Source organism: Cetorhinus maximus, chromosome 8 (genome assembly GCF_964194155.1).
Source record: "Cetorhinus maximus chromosome 8, sCetMax3.hap1.1, whole genome shotgun sequence".
In the NCBI taxonomy this organism is placed as follows: domain Eukaryota; kingdom Metazoa; phylum Chordata; class Chondrichthyes; order Lamniformes; family Cetorhinidae; genus Cetorhinus; species Cetorhinus maximus.
The window spans coordinates 68,795,472-68,818,644 of NC_135886.1; the positions used below are offsets into that span (position 1 = coordinate 68,795,472).

Sequence of the window (23,173 nt, forward strand, 5' to 3'; positions counted from 1 at the left end):
GTGGGACACGTAAAATTCCTTGGGTGGCCTTTCTACTGGGCTACCTCCTGCCTCATCCCTCCAAAAATTTACATTAGGATGGGCGAGCTCCCCTGCCCTTTCCCCAGTTGAGGCCCTTAAGTGGCCAATTAATGGCTACTTAAAGGGCCATTTCCTGCCCAGCCTCAATTTTCAGGCTGACGGGAGGAGTTCATGAGAAGGGGAGAAGGCCGGAAAGTGACCTTGCTCAAGTCTCGGGAGGGAAGGGGAGTTTGGGGGGGCACCTCCATCAACAGCCTCTTTTCAAATTTGGCCACCCGCCCCCACCTCATCAAGGTCTGGCCCCTGCGGGTACTCCCTCAACTCCAGCCTATCCTCCAACACCAACGCTCCCCTCTACCCTCCCTCACCCTCCTGGGCCTCAAGTCCCCTCCCTGCCTTGAGATCTCCACACTTGCCTGGTCCTGGACTCCTGGGACTTACACCCTGGGGACTGCTTGCAGTCCCAGTTCTGTCCACTGCAGCTTCTGGTGCTGCTAGGACTAGAGAGCTGCTGGCCAGTCAGGTTGGCTGGCAGTTGTCCGAGGCAGGACTTATTCCCAACTGAGGGGCAGAAGACCCGCCTCGCATAAGTGGCTGCAGGGCAGCCAGTAACAGCGGCAATGCGTTGGCCACCGACTTTTCAGTCCAGGCCATGGTGAAGGAGGTGAGAATGCTCTTGTTGCACTTCTCAATGTGCTGCTGCTAGTGCACAATGGTCTTGGCACAAGCAGCCAAGTTTTGACTTGACACATTCATAATATATCGTAGTGTCTGATTTCATTTGAACAATAGGAACTAAACAGACATGAGAAGAGAAATTTCCTGTCCGGTCTCGGCTACTTCCCTATCTCCCACTGTTTTTCTCATCTACATGCTCAACACTTCCTTCTTTAAGGGGTGAGAAGTCAGAGGCAGGGGATCCACCTTCTATGCAGTTTCCATTTCTGGATTCTGGGATGCTTTAAGGTGAAAATAGAGAGGGTTAACTTCCTTTGCTTGCCATCTTATGAAATACAACTCAGGCTTGAGAAAATACTCCTTAATGTGGGTGGTAACTGGTACAGGAAACAAATAAATATTTTGTGCCATTTATTAGTAGGCTATGAGCAAAGGAATAGTTTCAGGGGAAGGAAAAAGCTATTAAAATTGTCCTTTGTAAACATTACACATAAGATATAGGTAGTGTTCATCACAGAGTGGGCAAGGTGAATGGAAATGTGAAGCATGCTTATTCCATTGCATTTTTGCAAGGCATGGCTGTCTCCTTGTGCCTTGGCTAAGTTGGTGAGGTCATTGAACTACTGAGTAGCCAGCTGGACTTGCTGTAGGTGCTGTCACTGCTATGGCCAATTTCTTCCTGTGTGGGCTGGCAGCATGCCAGTAGGCCTCCTTCTTTCACTACCAAATATGTGCTTCCCCCTTTGTCTTATTTTAGACAACAAAACCTCTGTGGAGGAATAAAAAAATCTAGGTACTTAATAGGTACCCTATTTCCTCCCTTTTGGCTAACCCCAGCTCCTATATAATTACTGGTCTACCTTTTTGGATGCTATCAGTATTATATTTCCATCTCTTCCCACCTCCACCACCACCAGCAACACCCCCCCAGCTGCACCCCCACCAACTTCCACAATAGATGATGCAAGTAGTGCTGGGAACCTACCCTCAAATAACTCTATATAAGAAAATTTCACAAGGCCAATGCCAAGTCACATTAGTTGGGAGAAATCCAGTCCTCTTGAACGTCCAATGGTAAACCCGCAATAGAGGATAGACCAATCTGCAATTAAGTGCTGTCCCTTAGCAAAAAATGAAAGGGTTTGAGATTGATTAGTCAAATCCAAACTAATATAAACAAGTCGCATATTCAGATACATCTCAAGAGCGTTTTATTATGAGAAAAGTTGCCTTGTATACATCATTGATGAAGCCATATTTGGAATATTGCATGCAGTTTTAAACATGTGATTCTCAAAGGAATGTTGGTACACTGAAGAGAAACTAGAGAATTAGGCATTTAAGTTATGAAGACAGATTTACACAGTTTAATTAAAGAAGAGGATGAGATCAATTAGATATATAATGCTGGGTTTCATTAGATAATGTGCTGGAGATGATGTGTAACAGATTTTCAGCACAAAACTAAAGAACACAAGTAAAAAGTAAATAAAAAGATCTCAGGTAACATTTGAATAATTGGAAGGAAATTTCCCCCACCCCATAAAATAAATGAATATTTGGAACGCATTCCCATCTAAAACATTGTTGCCACGCCAATGGAACCTTTAAAAAATGTTGCATTGATACCTGGTTATGAATGGAATTATGGGATGCAGGAATATATACAGATTGAGATAATCAATTGCTTCTTGGAGTACCATGGTTCCTGAGATGTTAAACTAGAAATTTAAGTTTAACTGGTCATTGATATATAATGCAATATTAGAGGGCTAGAAATCAATTAGTACTATTTTTTGGCACTGGATCGTGATTCACTACCTCTGCCTCTGCACACAGCGGGAGGGCCCAGCAGTGTTGTGTGCAGACCACATACTCTTCTTTAAAGGCAGGCTTTATCTTGAAGGGAAGCTGCACTCAGCAATATTGCTGCAATGTAAATTATGGCAAAGTGAACACCAGTGTAGAGAAAGGAATCCATAGTGATGAATAGAGTGCTGGAGGCATGACTAGTGCAGGTGGACAGGAGGAGAAACACCATGAATGGGTTTTCAATTGTCGATGAGGCGAACACAGGGCATTGAAAATTGCATTCCTGGATGCCGTCACTGGATCTCAATGTCTCCAGAAAATGACACAATTTCAAAGATGGGGGTATCTGGGAACCCACACACTTTCAATTAACAGATTGTTGAGCTCATTGATGAGCTCATTAACAGGCCTCAGAGGAGCTGTTTGAAATTTTAATCGGTAGGCACAGGAAAAATGCAGTGTCTGGGACACATCAGGGTGCAGCTGTCATGAACACAGAGGCAGGCCATGCAGGCTAATGAGTGCACTGGTGAACATAGAAGAGCTGGAGAATAATGTTCAGCTGATCAACCAAGACACAGAGCTGCCATTGCTCGTACTGAGAGGCTTGCATTTTTGAACAGTGAGTGATGGACCTCCTGAGAGGATGTGAGGCTACTGACATCACTTAGGCAGCAGAGGTTGTCAGAGGAAGCCCTGTTATCCAAATAAGTGTCAGCTGAGGGAGCTGAAATGGAAGCAGGCTACTTCGATGTTGGACAGAATAGCAATAAGAGCTTCAGCAGATGCATCCTCCTGGTCAGGAGGCCAGAGGAGCTCAGAGAAAGGCTCCAAAAGGATGAAGGTGCTACCCAAGACATTGTTTGTGCTGCCCAAGAGTCACCTACCTGCAGGTAAGAGAGAACCAGTGCTGTAGGAGGCTTCAGCTATTCAGGAAGCTGGTCTTGGACATTTGCGCTCTGGTCTACAATGACCAGATGCCTCGAGGTCACCGTGGCAGACTCCTACCTAGAGCTGTCAAGGTCACTGTGGCACTGAATTTTTATGCCTCTGGGTTGTTTCAAGGCTCAGCTGCAATCCTTGCTGGCATCTCACAGTTGGCAGCTCATCGCACCATCAGGCAGGTCACAGATGCCCTATTCCGGAGGTTGGAGGATTATATCCATTTGAAACAGGTGGGCCAGCACAGGCATAGAGTGCTTTAGGGTTTGCTGCCATTAATGAATTCTCTCAGGTTCAGGGTCATTGATTGTATTCACAATCGCACCTACTGACCACCCAGCCAGATTCCTGAACAGAAAAGGCTTTCACTCATTGAATGTCCAGCTGGTCTATAACTACAGGAAGTGCAACTTTCAGGTGTTTGCCTGGTTCCTGGGAAATTTTCATGACTCCTTCATCCTGTGAGAGTCCCAGGTGCTTCTACAGGTCAACATCCAGATTCCGTGGTTGGGTGCATGAGGATAAGAATTAAAATCCTGAGGAGGTGGCTCCTGATGCCTGTCCGGTACCCAGAGATGGATGGAGAGAGGCGCTACAACCGAAACCATTTACTAACATGAATTTATTGAACAGACCACTGGCATCTTGAAGATGTGCTTCCATTGCCTTGACCAATTGGGTAGTGCTCTCCAGTATGAGCCAACCAGGGTGTCTCGTATTGTAGTCATTTTATGCATATTGCACAACAGGACTATGCAAAGAGGACTGGAGTCAGATGAAGACGAGGACCAGGTATTCCACTCTTCCTCAGAGGAGAATGGGAAGGAGGAAGAGGTGGAAGGCAAATGGGGCGCAGGTGCCCAGGAATTAGAATGGGACCAACGAGGAGGTCCCAGCCTCATGGCAATCAGCAGACTGACATGGCCGCAAGTGACATGTTGAATCAGCAATGTTTCACTTGAGCGTGTCTCAGTCTTTGAAACTCAGCTTCCATCAGACGGAGAAATTATCCAGCAAGCACATACATCTAAAGGATTCCATTGCCACCCAAATACATTGAGAGTTGGGTATTCATTGCCAACATTCTCTCACATCATTGACCATGGAACCACATCAGATCAAGGAATTCCCCCCTACCTGGACTACCCTCCCAACTTAACCTGCATTCTACTCTGACATCAAGCATTAATAATATACGAGCCTAGTCAAGATCATAAGCTATTATCATTATTAAAGAAGAAATAAGTGACCAAACAAATTGAAAACATTTCACCCAGGTGACCCAAAAATGCAACTAATGGTGTGGCCCCTTGTGTCCATGCCCACTTCAACAGGGTGCTCCTCCTATGGCTGATTCACTCAATTTGATATCAAGAAATATCTGAAAGCACTGGATACAGCAAAGGCTATGAGCCCTGACAATATCCGGGCTGTAGTATTAAAGATTTGTGCTCCAGAACTAGCCACACTCCTAGTCCACAAGAAACAGGACAAATCCAATCTGGCCAATTGCTGCAGCATCAGTCTACACTCGATCACCAGCATCGACAGTGCAGTGTAAGGGTCTGGCAGATATAGGGTTAAAGTAGGACTGAGTATAGTACTGCCCACACAATGATGTAAAAGAACATATGACCACGTTTGGGGTCAGTCTAGTGCAGGACAGAGCTGTGTGCACAAGCAAGCAAGGAGACAGCTCCGAGTTTGACCCTTTAACTGTATATATGGACATAGTTCTTGTAGTTAATAAATGCATACAATTAACCTACTTAAGACTTCGAAGATTTCATTAAGACCTACCAAACGGTATCCAACACCCTACAATATGGTGGCAGTGAATGGAAAAACCCTAAACCTGACAAAAAAATGCAGAGAAAAGCTAAAATCCTACAAGACTAAAAAAAATTTGAAGAAGCATTCTGACCGAAAGAAAAGCTCGGGAAGTAGACACACAGAGGAAAATCACCAGGGGAAAGCTCCAAAGAAAGGCTTGAAAGCTGAAGGTAGAAATTTAAAATTCCTCACTGCAGCAGAAGATTCCATCAGACCTCTTGGAATTCCAGCTTCAATTCCCAAAGTGCAGAGTCAGCAGGCGTAGCAGGAATGAGCTAAAACGTTTAAATTCCGGGATACAACAAGTCCTGAGAAATATTTAAATAGTTCAAAGGCCAGCAATTGTTGTTTAAAAACTCTGTCAGAAATATCAGATTCCCAAGTCGACGCCTGAGCACATGGCATCCGAGCTCGCTCTGAGAGCAAAAACAAAATTAATTAATTAATTCGGAAGAATCACAGTTAAAGAATCAGCTTTAAATACCAAAGGCCAGGATTCGATGCTTTCACGACCCGAAAGCATTGCGCTGAAAGGGAAAAGTCTGCAGCTAGTTGACCCAAGCAGCCAGTGTTTAAAATTCTTCCAAGGCTGAGCACGAGCACCACTGCAGCGGGAGCCCACCAAAACTGGCAAGCGCAGGTAAACCCTTTGGCCAGAATTTTTCACATCCCATTGGCGACAGGTGTCATGGCGGGTGGGCAGTAGAATTCGACAGGGGGGGCAGAAATCAGTTTCACATGGCATGAAATCACAGCGGGATCATCCGATGGTGTACATCATGACAGATCGCAAATCCTGCTGGAGGCCAGCATGAACCCACTTTGCTACTAATGGGATGCAAGGTAAGGCCCGACCGGAATCTTCCCCTCAGACCTGATTTACCGTTACGCCGGCGGGAAAACACGCCAGACCAGAACCTGTCTGGACAAGCGTGACATGCAGAAGTCAGGACTTACCTTTCGGGCTGTGCTCAGAATGCAGACATCCGAGGTGAAGAAGATGCTGGAGCCCTTCAACTATGGGACCCTGGAGGAACACATGCATCGCATGCTGGGTGGATCTTCATGCAAATGGCTCTGCCGCAAAGCAGCACTCGGAAGGTGGGAGGTCTCCAAGCAACAGCCTCGACTTCGTTGAGGCTTCGGGACATCATGTACTTCGCCATGGACTCGCACCATCTTCCATGGTCTGCATTGATGCTTCGGAACTTCACGGACTTCACCATGGGCTGGTATGGGTGTTCAGCAAAGACGGGTTGGGGGAGGAGAGGAAAGTGTAGGTGTGAATGGGAGAGGAAGGTGCACTGGGAGGTTGAGGTTGAAAGGTGGGGCTGAAGGTGTCAGGAGGTGAGTTTGGGAGGTTGGCATGAAGGTGTCGGCGGGGTGAGGTTGGGAGGAAAGAACGAAGTTGTCAGGGGGGTGAGGTTGGGAGGACAGGAGTAAATGTGTCAGGTGAGTGAGGTTGGGAGGGGGAAGGAAGGCGTCCGGGGCGGGGAGGAGGGAGTACGGGGAGGGAGGAGGGTGTAACAGGGGGGGAATGGTGCAAGTGGGGAGGTAAGTGTAACAGGGGAGGAAGGTGTAAGGGAGGAAGTTCAGAAGGGGAAAGATGTCCGAGGGAGAAGAGGAGTTTGGAGGGGGAAGGTGTCTGGGGGAAGGAGAGAGTTCGAAGGGGGGAAGGTGTCCAGGGGAAGGAGGGGTTTGGAGGGGTGGGGGCAGGTGCCCGGGGGGAGGAGGGAGTAAGGGTGGAGAAAGGCGTAAGGGTGGAGGAAGAAGTAAAGTGCAGGTGGAATGTCCAGGAGAACATGCAGGGAGGGGTCTGTGAAATCAATGACTGCCTCCTGGGGAGCGAACTGAGGGTGGGCATGGTAGGATGGAATGGTGAGTGTGAGGGGGGTAGAGGAAACCAGTAGGATGGGAGGGTGAGGGTGTGTTGGTACTGGTAGAATGGGTGGTGAGGGTGGGTTGGTACCGGTAGAATGGGTGGCGAGGGTGGCTGGTGGGGACACAGAGGCAAATATGACCCGGGAGTGGGAAGGAGGAGGTTGGGGAGGTCAGTGTAGATGGGGTTGGATTTTCAGGAAGATAGGGAACGTGCACGTTCACCTGGACATCCTGGAATGACAAGGGTTCTGGCTGTAGGGTAACAGTGGGGAGATGGTAGGTGATGCCTGGGGGTGGGCAGTGATGGGGGAAAAGACATGGGTGACAGTGGGAGGGGAAAGGACAGGTAGCTAATCAAAAAAACCTAATGACTACCATGCTGTTCAAATTTAAAGTGAGCAGAACCTTGGGTTGGAAGGGCACAGATGCTGCATGGGAGTGCAATCAGTGGATGGGCAAAGATATAGGTCAGCTCAGATAGACAACTGAAAGAGAACCCCTTTAGAATCACTCATTGTCTGGCTGCGTGCAGCTGAGCTGATAGTGGGAGGGGGATGCAGGGGAAGAACTCGCGAAGCCTGTAAACAAAGCTGAAAATTAACATTGCACATTATTCATTGAAAGTGAATATATTTTCAGATTATAAAGTGACAAAATGTGTTCAGCCATGCAAACAATTGTGATCAGAATTTCTTAACTTTTCTAGATCTACCACTTCCTCTGGCTGCTGCCCTGACATCGACAACAGGGGTGGAGACAGCCTGTGCAATGGTTGGCCCTGCTGCCTCTGATGACTTCAGTATGTGTTCTCTGGAGAGCCAAGGCCTTGAGGGCCATGGCTTGTTTTGGCTGTCCTCCTGTGGGCCAGCTGTACGTTCTGCAGTGACAGAGGGTGAGATTGAAGGGGACACAGGCAAAGCAGACTTGGAGGGAGTGAACGGCCTCTGAGGTTCCTGAGTGGATGACCCAAGGGTGTCCAGCTGCCACTCCTCCTCCCTTCAGAGGCCCCCAGCCAGACTCCTTAAGGGGAAGGAGCACCTGGAGGGACATTAAGTTGCCCTGTTTCCCTCTCGCATTGCCACTACAGGAGCTCACCCATTGCTACTATGATGTAAAGCAGGTCTGCCGCATCTCCGCGTTCTGCTGGACCAGGGTCTCCACGGCTTCCGCCTTCCTTCCCATGTAGACCATGCATGCACACATGGGCACCATTTCATCAGGGAGCAGGTGGAGGCACTCCTCCTACTCGCGTGCCAGTCCGTTGAGAGCTTCCAACAGCTCTGCATGATGTTCTCCCACCTTCTGCTGACTCTCCATGATGAGTTGGATGGCTGAATCCAGCGGCTTGTTCTCTGACCTGGACCTCACAGATGTCTCTTTCCCAGCCATCCTCCTAGTGCCGGGGAGCTTGGCAGAACCTCCTCCTGCTGCGGACAGATGTCCCTATGGTGACCAACAGATTGTGAACCCAAGCCTGCTCTAGATTTAGGTCCCACTGAGGTGTATGTGTCTCTGTGCTGGTGGAGGGTGTGGGTAAGAGCTGTGACAGGTCTTCCAGGCTGCTTATTTCCAGCTCTTCAATGGAGGAGGTGTCCTCTTCACTGGAGGTGAGGACCTGGATGGAGCTGAGGGACTGGCTGACTGAGAGTGTCTGTCGCTTGGCAGAGCTCCCCGTGAACCAAAGTAGAGATAATTAATGTGTGGCAGCAGAGTCAGAAGCGGGAGAGAGAGCATTGAGAGAGGGATCATCTGGTGCAGGATCTAACGTGGGTGTTCGCTGATGACCTCACCATCACTGCAGGCACGGTCCACGTCCTCAGGGGATGAGGACTTGAGCTCCAGAAGATATGAGCCTGATGAAGATTTGAGGATGTGTGAGAGTTAGTGGTCTCTTAAGGTGTGAGATCCTTGTGGATGTGTGATAGGTTTGGGAGTGTGTGTTGAGAGTAATGAAGTGGTTAACTTACCCTGGAGGAATGGATGAGAGCATTCATCCTCTTCCTGCACTGGATGGCTCACCTCCTGTGTGCAGTGTTGGCACTGACCACCGCTGCCACCACCTCCCAAGCCAGAGTGGTGAGACTGATGGGCCTCCTGTGGCCAAAGCGGGGTAGGGGACATTGCGGCAAGCCTCCACAGTGTCCAAAAGACATCCCAGGGATGTGTCACTGAATTGGAGGGCTGCACTCTTCTTAGCTTTTGGGTCCATGCCTTCACTGGAGCAGTCCTGTGCTGCAAGCATTGAGAACAGTTCACGCGGCTGCAATTTAAATATGTTATTTTAGTAAGCTCACCTTTGTGTTTGGCTGTGTTGTGTGCTATCAGCAATGGGCAGTTGCTACTTGGTTCCAGCATCATCAGTAGCAGTGTCATGCTGGCTGGGAGTTGCAGCATTTGTGGTTGTGGCATTGACCTCATCAACAGTCACCGAAGCAGGAGGCTGAGGCTCTTCTGGTTGTTGGTTGCTCTCTTGTATCTGGGTATCTCTTTATCCTCTTTTTCCATTCCTTGCTATTGAATTGCTGTTTGTCAATTCGGCAGTTGTGGTGATAGGTGATTGCTGTTCCATTCCTGTTTCATGAGTACACTACCCCCATACGGTGATGTAAGGGAATGCATTACCCACACCTAGGGGTCAGTCTAGTGTTGGACAGAGCTGTGTGCACAAACAAGCATGGAGATAGTTCCTAGCTTGAACCTTTAACTTAGATATGTACAAAGTTCTTGTTGTTAATAAATACATACTTAAGACTGCAAAGACTTCATTAAGGCCTACCAAACAGTTTCCAGCACCCTACAACAGCTAGTGCTATCAAGTGGCACTTACACAGCAATAGCTGACTCACTGATACTCAGCTTGGGTTCTTCCAGGGCCACTTGGCTCCTGACCTCATTACAGCCTTGGTCCAAACATGGACAAAAAAAGCTGAACTCAGGAGGTGCGGTGAGAATGACTGCTCTTGATATGAAGGCAGCATTTAACCAAGCGTGGCATCCAGGAACCCAAGCAACACTGAAGTCAATGGGAATCAGGGGGAAAACTCTCCACTAGTTGGAGTCATACCTAACACAAAGGAAGATGGCTGTGGTTGTTGGAGGCAAATCATATCAGCTCCACGACATCACTGCAAGTGTTCCTCAGTGTAGTGTCCTAGGCCCAATCACCTCAGCTGCTTCATCAATGACTTTCCCTCCATCATAAAGTCAGAAGTGGGGTCATTCGCTGATGATTGCACAGCGTTCAGTACCATTCGCGGCTCTTCAGACACTGAAGCAGTCCATGTCCAAATGCAGCAAGACCTGGATGATATCCAGGCTTGGGCTGACAAGTAACATTCATGCCACACAAATGCCAGGCAATGGCCATGTCCAACAAAAGAGAATCTAACCATCTCCCCATGACACAACAGCATTGCCATTCATGAATCCCCACTATCAACATCCTGGGGATTACCATTAACCAGAAACTGAGCTGGACCAGCCATATAAATACTGTGGCTACCAGAGTAGGTCGGAGGCTTGGAATTCTGCAGCGAGTAACTCACCTCCTGTCCACCATCTACAAGGCACAAGTCATGAGTGTGATGGAATAATCTCCCCTTGCCTGGATGATTGGAGCTCCAAAAACACTGAAGTAGCTTGACACCACCCAGGACAAAGCAGCCGCTTGATTGGCACCCCATCCACTACCATAAACATTCATTACCTCTACCAACAAGGCACAGTGGCAACAGCATGTAGCATATTCAAGATGCACTATAGCAACTCAACATGGCTTCTTTGACAGCACCTTCCAAACCTGCAACCTCTACCACCTAGAAGAACAAGTGCAGTCAACATATGATGTGAGAAATGGATGGTTTTTTAAAAATATTTTTGGGGGATATTGTGTTATTCTGTGAAAAAGGCTGTGGGTGGGTGTATGATTTAATTAAGCTGGGCAGAGATTGATAGGAGTAAGGTTGTCTGGGGGGTTTAAAAATGAAAAGGATAGAGGCATTAGGTTTGAGGTACAAGTAAACAGGTTGAATTTAACATTTGCATTTTTAGATAAATTGAGAGTTTGTTTGAATATCAAAAGTAAGTCAAAAGTGATAAGAAACATGTTTACATCTCGCAGGAGTTCCATAGGTAAATAGAAGTGGTGATGTTATATTTTATTGACCTGAAAGCAAAGACAAGATAAAAACATGAAAGATCTTATATTTGGAAGGATTTGAGTTTCAAATAGGTGTGAGAACAATGGAACCTAAGATGAAAGGGGTAAAAATGTATTTTAGAGTTACTGTGGAGAACTTAAGGTAGCTGTTTGAGCTGTGGAGCTGTTTGAGCTGCGGTAGCTGTTGCGCTGGAGCTGTGAGATGTAGCAACTGGAGCTATAGCTGGAGCTCTGGGCTGGGAGAGGATGCAATTTGAATCAGCCATCCAGTCAATCCAGAAAAGTCTTGGGCTGCAACAAGCAGTCAGTTCTGAAATTTTGAATTTCCACAGCAGGGTGGAAGAGAGTTAGAGGTCATGTGGAATGCCTTTATTAATGCTACAGCAATTTGCCTTGGGTAATATTACTAGATTTTTATAGTTAAACATCTAAAAGGGAGTGTTGCCCGGAAGGTGTTTACTTGTAGGTCTGACCAAGTAGAGTATCTTTTGGGGGGGAATATGTTGTAAGATCAAGCTTAATTGTGCAACTGTAGTCTTGTATGCCTAAATTTTCTTTTACTTTGCCCTTGTTGATAAAGCTTTTACTTTTAACTTTTAAAATCCTAGAAGTGTTACTGGACTTCTTGCTGCTGAGATCAGTACGTCTTCTTTTCGTTTTCAAAATACAAATAAAAGGGTATGGCCTGTAAGCCAAGTTTCCCTCTGGGACTTAGTTTGTGCAGGAATTAACATTTGCTGTGGTCATAACAATGGGAAGACAACAACCTGCAGGTTCCCCTGCAAGCCACACACCATCCTGACTTGGAACTATATTACCGTTCCTTTATAGTCACTGGGCCAAAATCCTGGAACTCCCTTTCTAACAGCACTGTGGATGTACCTACACCAGATGGACTATAGCAGTTCAGACCAGATAATTTGATATTTTTTGTAATGTTGATTGAGGGATAAATCTTGGCCAGGATACCAAGGATAACTCCTCTGTTTTTCAAAATAGTGCCATGGGGTCTTTCACATCCATCCAAGCAGGCTGATGGGGCCTCAGTTTAATGTCTCACCCAAAAGATGGCACCTCCGGCATTGCAGAACTCCCTCAGTACTTCAATGGAGTGTCAGCCTTGATTTTTGTACTCAAGTCCTGAAGTCGACATGAATCTAGAACCTTGCGACTTAGAAGCGAGAGTACTACCAACTGAGTCACAGCTGACACTCTACTGAAAGGGTGCACATGAATTGCAGGTATTACTCTTCTGAGGCTCTACAATGCCTCAGGAATCTTCAACATTTGGAAACCCATCTGCCTCTGATGATCCATATAGACCCTTCTTGTTTGTGATGTTGACCAGGGGTCACCGGTAATAGTTATTGGCTTAGTACAAAGAGGAGAAGAGTCAATTCTTTAACACTAAATTCGCTTTATTCATGTTGTTAGATCATATACATATAGCTTATACGTCTGGTTAGATATAGACATGCAGTTTGCATCAGGCTATACAGTTTTATACTCAAACTAGGATCTAAATGCACGCTCATTAGGTTTCTCTGACACTCCCTGAGTGGTCACAGAATATAAAAGCTAATACCCGAAAAGGAGAGCTGACGCTGGCCAGGCGTTCCGTTCTCTCTCTCTTTCGACATCGTCTCTACGTTGCTGACATAGGTTCTTCCACTTCCACAATGGTTGTTCTCCAGAGTCTTCGCTGGCTCCATGCCCGAGATTCTCCATTCTTATTCTGAATCTTATCTCTTCAAGCTGTGCTGTCTCTCTCCTGTTGGTTTAGGCTTGCTTGCCTAGTTTGTGGCATCTCCGTATTGGCTCTGTCCCAAGGACTTAGATAGCATTACCTCATTACTCCTTTTCTAAATAAGGACTTGTGTCTTATCACATTCCCTTTGTTCTTCATGAAACTCAGCTACTTCAAACCGGTTCCAGCCAGCTCAGGCCAGTGACTGGACTCCGGTTACTTCAGGTCAAACGTTGCTTTTGCCTATGTGTCAACAGTTCGGCTGCAGCCCCTGGCCAACAGTGACACCTGAGGTCCATTTTCTTTGCCCAGTGAAGTACTACAGCGTCTATCTTCTGTTCTCTAAAGGGAACTGTTCACAGCTGATTCTGCCTCACTCTCCTCCTGCTGCTGATTGATGATTGTAACTCACCCTTTTCTCCCCACTCTAATCTTGACTCAACCGAGGTGAGTGAGACTGTGCTGGTGGATGGTGCAGAGGTATAATGTGATGGTGCTGTTTCTGTGAAGTCTCCCCCCATCAAGGAGGCCAACAATGACTGTGCAGGGATGCTCAACTCCTCCATGCTCACCTGAAGATAGACTAATCAAATAACTCTGCTCTTCACAACCTCCCATCCACAGCCTGCCACAATAGCACCCTCACATGTCCAGCGCCACCATTTCCATCAGTGTCAGATTGTGCAAGTCAACCTTACCGCCCACCCATATGAGACATGTTGTGACTGTTGTAAGCTCTCGTTTCCTGCAGGATGAGGAGAGAATGATGCAAGAGTAACCTGCCCACCTTCACCTATTCCAGCATCAGATTGGCAAGAGATTTTCCACTCCTCAGTGATGTTCCCCTTCTCAATTGCATCCCATAAGTGAGGGGGTTGACTTCTCAGTGATTCAACTGGCCACTTTTTCTGACGATGTTAGGGAGAACTATGGGCACTCTGTTTGCTCAGCTCATGCTCATGCTGCTGTGCACAGCTTCTTCAGTCTATTCACGTAACTAATGTCTCTCATTCTTGGAACCATAAATATTTTCTGCACCGGTCTCTGTGTTCCTGCATCACCTTTAGAATTGCATCCTTTATTTTATATTGCCTCTCCTCATTCTTTCTACCAAAATATATCACTTCACACTTCTCCGCATCAAATTTAATCTCCCACACATTGTTGATTTGATGTAGGGAACTGCTTGTTTCATCTCATCTCTATATAGCAGACCATGGAGGTTACTTTTGTCATTGCACATTAATAGAATGAACATTTGTCATGGGAAATCTAGGAGATCCCAATTATTCAGTCGGAAAGCATAATACCAAAGTTTAAAGATGTAGATCCCCCCTTCAAAAAGATCATTGGAATTTGTTTCTAATTTCACTCATCTCACTGGAAAGTAGAATCTTTAGAGTTTTCACCTCATTAGACAAATTTTTTTTATTCATTTATGGAATGTGGGCATCGGTGGTTAGGCCCTTGAGAAGATGGTAGTGAGCTGCCTTCTTGAATTGCTGCAGTCCCTGTGGTACACCTACAGTGCTATTAGGGAGGGAATTCCAGGATTTTGACCCAGTGACAGTGAAGGAACAGCGATATAATTCCAAGTCAGGATGGTGAGTGACTTGGAGGGGAGCTTCCAGGTGGTGGTGTTCCCATGTATCTGCTGCCCTTGATTTTCTAGATGGTAGAGGTTGTGGGTTTGGAAGATGCTGCATAAGGAGCCTTGGTGAGTTTCTACAGTGCATATTGTAGATGGTACACATTGCTGCCACTGTTCGTCAGTGGTGGAGGGAGTGAATGTTTGTGGAAGGGGTGCCAGTCAAGCAGGCTGCTTTGTCCTGGATGGTGTCAAGCTTCTTGAGTGTTGTTGGAGCTGCACTCATCCAGGCAAGTGGAGAGTATTCCATCACACTCCTGACTTGTGCCTCATAGATGGTGGACAGGCTTTGGGGAGTCAGGAGGTGAGTTACCCGCTGCAGGATTCCTAGCCTCTGACCTGCTCCTGTAGCCACAGTATTTATGTGGCTAGTCCAGTTCAGTTTCTGATCAATGGTAACCCCCAGTGATAGTGGAAGATTCAGCAATGGTAATGCCATTAAATGTCAACTGTGGAGGGATGGGATGTGGGTTGCAGAGATCAGCCTGCAGTATCCTAGCCAGTGACCATCCTACAACACCAGGCAATGGCTATTAGTTAATTTATTGACCAGGGAGGTTTTGAAAGCTGAACCCAACCCCACCCTTCCTGAATTTCCATATATGTACCTTTTCTAGCAGCATAACTATCAGGAATACCCACCTTGGCTAATATATTTATCTCCTGAAACCCTGCAATATTGAGGTAGTTAACTCAACATAGACCAGTATTCAAGCCTGAGATCCTTCTGGCCTGTAAAGCTCAGTGACTCAGTACCATACTCTACCCACTCATTCACCAAGGTGCTACCTAAACAGATTTTAAATGTTTGTTTGCTATGAGTGTAACTGTATAAGTACTAAGTTATGGAATCAGTCTTTCTTCCAGATTATGGTCCTGAAATGAAGAGGAAGTTCTTCCCTATGCTTTCAGCTTGTTGAATGAATGAATGCCAATTAATTCCTCTATTCAAAACAGAGTAGCAACTCAACCCTTCTCAGAAATTCAGTAAAATTCAAAAAAACAGATTTTAATAATGCATCCCTCATCTTTATGAGATCAGCCACATGTGGACAGGCATATTTCCCTCTCTTGAATTTTACTTTCAGTGTTCAACTATAACTGAAAGATTCAGCACTGTCCAGTATGTGAATTCTGATTTGCCAAATCTCTATCAGCTGGACAGGTTGGAAAGTATCTCCTTTGAGGAAAGATTCGTTCTCAATAGCTTTTTAACCGTGTTTCGAACTGAACAGGTAATTCACATTAGAAGTATTGCTTCTTTTTAAGGAACATGAAGTTAGTGAATACATAAAACTGTAAGCAGTTCAGGAAGGTGGCTCATCAGATGTTTGAAATAATGAAATTTATATATTTATTTATTTCCTAGGCTAATGGAAGTGATGGAATGTACAAATATGAAGAGATAATCCTGGAGCGTGTGAGTAGTGCAGTTTGTCTGTCCATGTTAATGTGTAATGGTAATTGCATTTCTTCCAGTTGGATTGTTAATAGTAGTATTTAATTCATAGGGGTTGTTTTTAACCCTATCATTCTGGCAGAAACCAGGCTGGTAGGCAGTTAAAAATAAGCAGCTTAGTTACCTAATCAGAGCCCAATCACTTCTGGTTTTAACCTGCAGGGTTTTGCAGGCAGATAAAGCACCAGTCCCACTGCTTACCTGGAAGCTGACTGCTCATTCTTGGCCTACCAGCAGTCACTCTGGAACCTCTTCATGTCCATTCTGGATGCAAATAGACCAACAACATTTAAATGAGGCTAAGGGGTTAAAATACTATGATAATCAGCCTAGCATATGTGCTTCACCCGAAACCCCGCTCCAAATTGAAAGCAACCCCCTAGTTTCAGTAGCCTATTTACTTATCATTTGAATAATGTATATTCCTGTATTAGAGAATCATCCCAGAGCAATAATATTTTTATAATTAATGGGATTTATGACAGGTGATACTGTCTGGTGCAGAGCTCTGCCCAGATACATGATCCAAAGCCAACTCTTTTGGCTCTAGGTCAGCCTTGTTCATTATTGGTTCTCCAGTAAATGAAAGCATGTGATTTTTAGGATATAGTGACCATTAATGTGTGCCTCTATTGATACATAGGAGCATATTACTGGCCCTCAGATTTAATCAATGTAACTACGTGAATTCACTTGCCGACCTATTGATTTTGAAAAGGGAAGCAAACCCTTTAGTCTCCCTTTACCGTGCTCCCAAAGGAAAGTAATGATAGTCCAGTGGAGACAAGATCTATTGTTCCATTTTTAAAGGTCAGACGTTAGCACCAAGCGTAACTGAAATCTGGACTCCTCCCACTGGTGTTTAGTATTCAAAGAGTGTCCTCACCTCTGGGTATATGCTGCAAATTTACAGTCTTGTCAATGAAAACTGAAACACACCCTGCAGATGGATTCGCACTGCATCTTTTAAAATTGCCTAAAAGCATTTACATCTGGAATCACTCACCTGGAGAGATTAATGGAATAATTTCCAAGACCGGGGGGAAGGTTTCATCTCTGAAAGGGCTCACATTTTGGATGCTCACAATTACAAATGCTACAGATTGGAAAGGCAGAGACGTCAGCAAATTTATTGTTGTATTTCTGTATGGTCCTTCTTAGCGTGACTCCCAGTATACTTACGATAGTTATTTTCTTCACAACTCAATATTAAATTTTACCCACAGTACCTTTCCCATCATGGGGCAGAATTTTCCCAGGCCTTTGGAGGTGGGTTTGGGGTGGGAAAGTCCTGGAAAGTGATGCTGGGTCAGGATCCTATTGTGATCTCACCTTCATCCAGCTTTCCCCAGTTCAGCATTGAAGCTAAGCAGAAACTCCCTTGGTTTTGTCGGATAAGTAATTAAGAGCTTGTTGAGGTTGCTCTGAAGCCAATTATGTGGTTCCTTAGCCCTGAATCCTGGATTTCCCAGCCTTGAAACCTGATTCCCAACTTGTCAGCAACTTGCCTGTGTCATTGTAGCAAGTGCACAGCAGGAAGAGCATTTTAGTAAAGCTGACAAGCTGGGAAGGCTTTGATCAGTGAAACTGAAGAGCTCCAGCCATGGCCATTGAGAGCCTGCTATGCAAAGTATTTCTTCTCTCAGGTGTGTTTTTACTGCTTGACAGGTGATTGCTAACTTCTTGGAAGGCACTTCACCTGTCTAGCACTTCACTCACTTTCAGCTGCACTTCCCTGCTGCCAGCCTTCACCAAGGTCTAGTCGAGAGCAGCTTATGCAGCTTCACCTTCCACCTCTGATGAAGGTCAAGAACAGAGACTACACCACCACCAACTGCTTCAGCAGGAGCAACACCATCACCGGCAGCAGTTGCCTTCTCTTCAGCCATATGTCACTCTACAGGGCAGATGGGGTGGAAGGAGGGCCTCCAACACAGGCCTATAGGCAGAGAATCAGCTCTCTCAATATGTCTGAGCACCAGTGCCTCAGCAAGCTCAGGCTGTCATGTCAGGTTGCCGCTGACATCTGCAGCCTCCTGGAACAAGACTACCTTTCCAATGCACCTGGTTGGCACACATTGTCAATGCTCGTCAAGGTGCCTGTCACTGGAGGGGAAACTCTGTCTGGGTCATTGTCTGTCACCAAGTAGTATGGTCTCTTCTACAGCTATAAGGAGAGGAATTACAAAAAAGATACCATTTATGGAGGGGAGACTGTGAAGCTTGGGTGCAAGAGGCCAATAAGCTGAGGGTGAGGGTGAGTGTGAGTGTTGACTCTTCAGAAGGGGTGTGAGGTGCCTGCAGAGAGGGTGTGAATGCAACTGTAAGGTGTGTTGTCCTGAGGAATGCTGTGCTGGAGAATGCTGTGCAAGTTAGAGTATGGGGCTTGGCATCTGAAATTGCTATTCCACCCATTTTCCATACCCTCCTGAGGTCCTGGATCCTTTTGGTGCACTCTCTCTAGGTTAATGTGACCACACTTCTGCTGCTGACTTCTTTGGCCATTTACATGCTCATCTGCATATTGGAGAGGTTATCCTCTTCCCTCCTATCCTTGGGATAGGTTACCTCACTGCAGCCCCTCAGGTCCGTCAGCAAGATCTCTAGGCAAGAATGACCCAGGTCTGCTTACCATTCCTGTGGTTTCTGAAGCCTGAAAAATCCAAGTGCTGGTGAGTTTTTTCTGAAACATATTGTGATCCTTATAATTAGAAATTTTTCCTTTGCCAGATGGACACATCATCCTGCCCTCCCTCCCTAATTTTTCAGGAAGCCTGGAGGCGGGCTTTTAATTGGTTTGCTTTGGTAAAGAGCAACTGTCGGGCCTGGAGTCAGATTCCAAACTCAAAAATTGTCCCGTCATTGCACCAGGGACTAAGCTGAGAAGATTCTGCCCATAGTTTTGGAAGCATACCTTCCTTTTACAAATTTTAGAGCATTCAGGAGTAAGCAAATACATCATTCCTAAATTAAACATGTAGTATGTAAGATTCATGCACAATAAGTTAAATAAGACATTGTATTGCCTTATTCAAACACTGCAACTTTCACGTTTATATCATGGTTTCCCACTTCAGAATCACAGAATCACACAGTGCAGAAGAGGCCCTTCAGCCCATCGAGTCTGCACTGACACGTGAGAACCACTTGACCTACCTACCTAATCCCATTTACCAGAACTTGGTCCATAGCCTTCAATGTTATGACGTGCCAAGTGCTCATTCATGTACTTTTTAAAGGATGTGAGGCAACTCGCCTCCACCGCCCTCCCAGGCAGCGCATTCCAGACTGTCACCACCCTCTGGGTAAAAAAGTTTTTCCTCACATCCCCCCTAAACCTCCTGCCCCTCAACTTGAACTTGTGTCCCCTCGTGACTGATCCTTCAACTAAGGCGAACAGCTGCTCCCTATCCACCCTGTCCATGCCCCTCATAATCTTGTACACCTCAATCAGGTCACCCCTCAGTCTTCTCTGCTCCAACGAAAACAACCCAAGTCTATCCAACCTCTCTTCATAACTTAAATGTTTCATCCCAGGCAACAGCCTGGTGAATCTCCTCTGCACCCCCTCCAGTGCAATCACATCCTTCCTATAATGTGGCGACCAGAACTGCACATAGTACTCCAGCTGTGGCCTCGCCAAGGTTCTGTACAACTCCAACATGACCTCCCTACTTTTGTAATCTATGCCTTGATTGATAAAGGTAAGTGTCCCAAATGCCTTTTTCACCACCCCACTAACATGCTCCTCCGCCTTCAGAGAGCTATGGACATATACGCCAAGGTCCTTTTGTTCCTCAGAACTTCCTAGTGTCATGCCATTCATTGAATACTTCCTTGTCAAATTACTCCTTCCAAAGTGTATCACCTCACACTTTTCAGGGTTAAATTCCATCTGCTACTTATCTGCCTATTTGACCATCCCGTCTATATCTTCCTGTAGCCCAAGACACTCAACCTCATTATTAACCACCCGGCCAATCTTTGTGTCATCCGCAAACTTACTAATCCTACCCCCCACATAGTCATCTATGTCGTTTATATAAATGACGAATAATAGGGGACCCAGCACAGATCCTTGTGGTATGCCACTGGACATGGGCTTCTAGTCACTAAAGCAGCCTTCCATCATCACCCTCTGTCTCCTACAACTAAGCCAATTTTGAATCCACCTTATCAAATTACCCTGTATCCCATGTGCATTTGCCTTCTTTATAAGTCTCCCATGTGGGACCTTGTCAAAGGCTTTGCTGAAATCCATATAAACTACATCAACTGCACCACCCTCATCTACACACCTGGTCACCTCCTCAAAAACTTCAATCAAATTTGTTAGGCATGACTCCCTCTGATAAAGCCATGCTGACTATCCCTGATCAAACCTTGCCTCTCTAAGTGGAGATAGATTCTCTCCTTCAGAATTTTCTCCAATAGTTTCCCTACCGCTGATGTGAGACTCACTGGTCTGTCGTTCCCTGGCTTATCTCTACAACCCTTCTTAAATAGTGGAGCCACTTGCATGATACAGATTTTAAAAGTAATGAAAAGTATAGATAGGTAGAGTGAAGCAGGCAATTTAGCCTCAACATATGGACACAGAACTTGAAGACACACTTAGAAAATTAACATGCCTCAAGCAAGATTCAAAATAGATAAGGCTGGCTATATGGAAAACCTCCGAGAATATGTAGTAAATTCCAGATCAGTTTATACCTTCAAAAGTATATGGATTCAAAATCTGTTAAGGATTGGGGATTATATAGAGATAGAGGTTCTATTTCATATGTGATTAGGAAAGGAGTATAGAGATCTTGGGAATGAGTATCTTTCCTAAAACAAACCAGCTGGACCTGACACCACATTCCATTCCTCAGTCCTGGCACACCTCAAATTCCCCATCATACTTCTTTCAAATGTATGTATAGGTGTTCTCCAGGCATATATTGGACAAAAAAGCTACTGGGACCTATTACATCAACACCCCAGCATTTCCTTCCAGGATTTCCTGGGGCCTTCCCACAGAATGCATGTCCAGTGTTGGTATTTTAATGAGGCGGGCGAGGTCTCATTTTCTTTTGGCTCTATTTTCTAGCCACCTCAGTGCAGGAGTGTCTGTAGATAACCGGACCTTTGGTTCCCGTCCCCAGAGCCCTGCCAACTGGCATGCCACAGGGCTACTGGAGACAGGCTGGACAGATTTGAGGCCAGTAAGTATCCCAGATTTGAGGCACTGTAATATGAATTGAATTGACTGAAATGATGTAACTGATAAACTTTTGGCTGCATACCATGACTAACTGTTATGCCTGGTATGCTGTGAGAACATGCATAAGGCATGATAAATTAAGCCAAATTGCCCACTGTTGAATTTGATAGCTTGATCTTTGTGGGAACATAAGGGTTAAAGGAGTGGAAGATAATAAGGAAAATCTGGGCAATTCACTCAATATGGAATGTTCTGTGTCCTGAGTGCTACAATCTTAAAACAGGATAAAGGCAATAAATTGAGAAAAAGCCTGTAATTATTAGAAGTCAGATATGGAGTTTGTTCTTACTGCAAACATTCCAATGGTACAAATATCTATTAAGGGAAGATTGAAACTTCTTCTGATTTCATGGTTATCATTATGGTTAGGGGAGCAAGGAACCTTGAAACAGTATGAAGAATACACCTGAGTGATGCTTATCAAACATGTGGAATGTTAAGCCTCTCAGCCAAGAATACATAATGAGGCTTGGCTGAGAGCCCAGAAATCCATTAGCCTGTTGAAACGCCTGAGCTCCAGGGAAAACATAGCTTGATTGACAACTCTGTCTCTGTGATCTATGCTGTCAATTTTACAATGTTTATTTACTCAAGATGAAGAGGTTTTAAGTATTTGCAGTTTCAGCTATTGATAGTTTAAAGGATCTGAATGATTGACACTTTTATTGGGCTGTAGTAAGAATGAGTTTTTTTAAGAAACCAGAAAGTTTCTTAACTGTCAATTAACTTTTTTTAAAGCTTTTTTTTTACACATCCTACTTTCACCATAAGGTTCATTGCTTCTATACAGTGTATTGTGGGTGAACGGGCATGCAAGTGCCATACCTTGGCATGAGGGGCATGAGGAGCCATAGGAGTGAATGGGTGCATACCTTGGCATAGCAGCATGAGGAGGACCTTTTGAACTCATCCTTCAAAAGGTTCCCTCATGCAGACTGTGGTTCACGACACTTCTGAGTGGCCGTGAACCATGACTCTTTGAAAAGCTGGGCCGACCCCATGAAAATTGCAGAGGACCAGGACATGCCTATCCCCACAATGGAGCCAGCCAGGTCAGGAGTGCAGGGTGCTGGCTCACAGCTTAAACCAGACCAGACTTAAAGGCACTCCTGAAAATCAGAAACCCTGGGAATGTGGTCAGGAATCCCGGAATCGGGACCCAGCCCCCCATTTTTAAAGGGCTCCTGAGTGATCCTGACTCAGTGAAAATCCAGCCCGTTCTGTTTCCCTTTCTGTTCCCTTTCCAGTTCAGTTTCTGCTTTAGTTAGGGTCTGCCTCAAAAAATACAAATTAAATTTAAAGACACAGACTCCCTCACAATATTGCGGAGGTACTCTACAAACCAGCAAGGTCTGCATCTATGGGAGAACAAGAACATATTTTTACAAAAAATGAGTGAACAACCTTTGAGGCTGCATGTATGATATGAAAAAAATGAGATGAGGATGTTTCATTACAATGAAGTACTGCTGCTGCATTGTACATGACAATGTTCTTGAACCAGCTATCTGGCAATCCATGAGTCAAAATTTTGCTTCTCAAAGGCACCTCATACATAAGCTATGTGACTGGTTTCAATGTGGTCACTGGCACAAAAGTTGCAGTTTGTATTGGTTTCGCCTTAACCCGCAATTCTTTGATGTCAGTGCTGTTGCTTTGTGTAAAAGCTTCAATTAGTATATCAACAGGCTAGTGCTCAGCAGATACTTTCTCAGGCACCCCGATTA

The 23,173-nt window shown here is 45.5% G+C and overlaps 1 protein-coding gene across 7 annotated transcripts in view; it reads left to right on the top strand.

Annotated features, from left to right (window-relative positions):
* dlg3 (discs, large homolog 3 (Drosophila)) overlaps positions 1-23,173 on the top strand; it is a 693,738-nt gene that overhangs the window by 443,369 nt on the left and 227,196 nt on the right. For all 7 annotated transcript variants that reach the window (XM_078547000.1, XM_078546998.1, XM_078547010.1 and 4 more), the window contains one exon: positions 16,091-16,141. In XM_078547000.1, the coding sequence (XP_078403126.1) occupies positions 16,091-16,141 (51 nt within the window). The remainder of the gene's footprint in view (positions 1-16,090; positions 16,142-23,173) is intronic.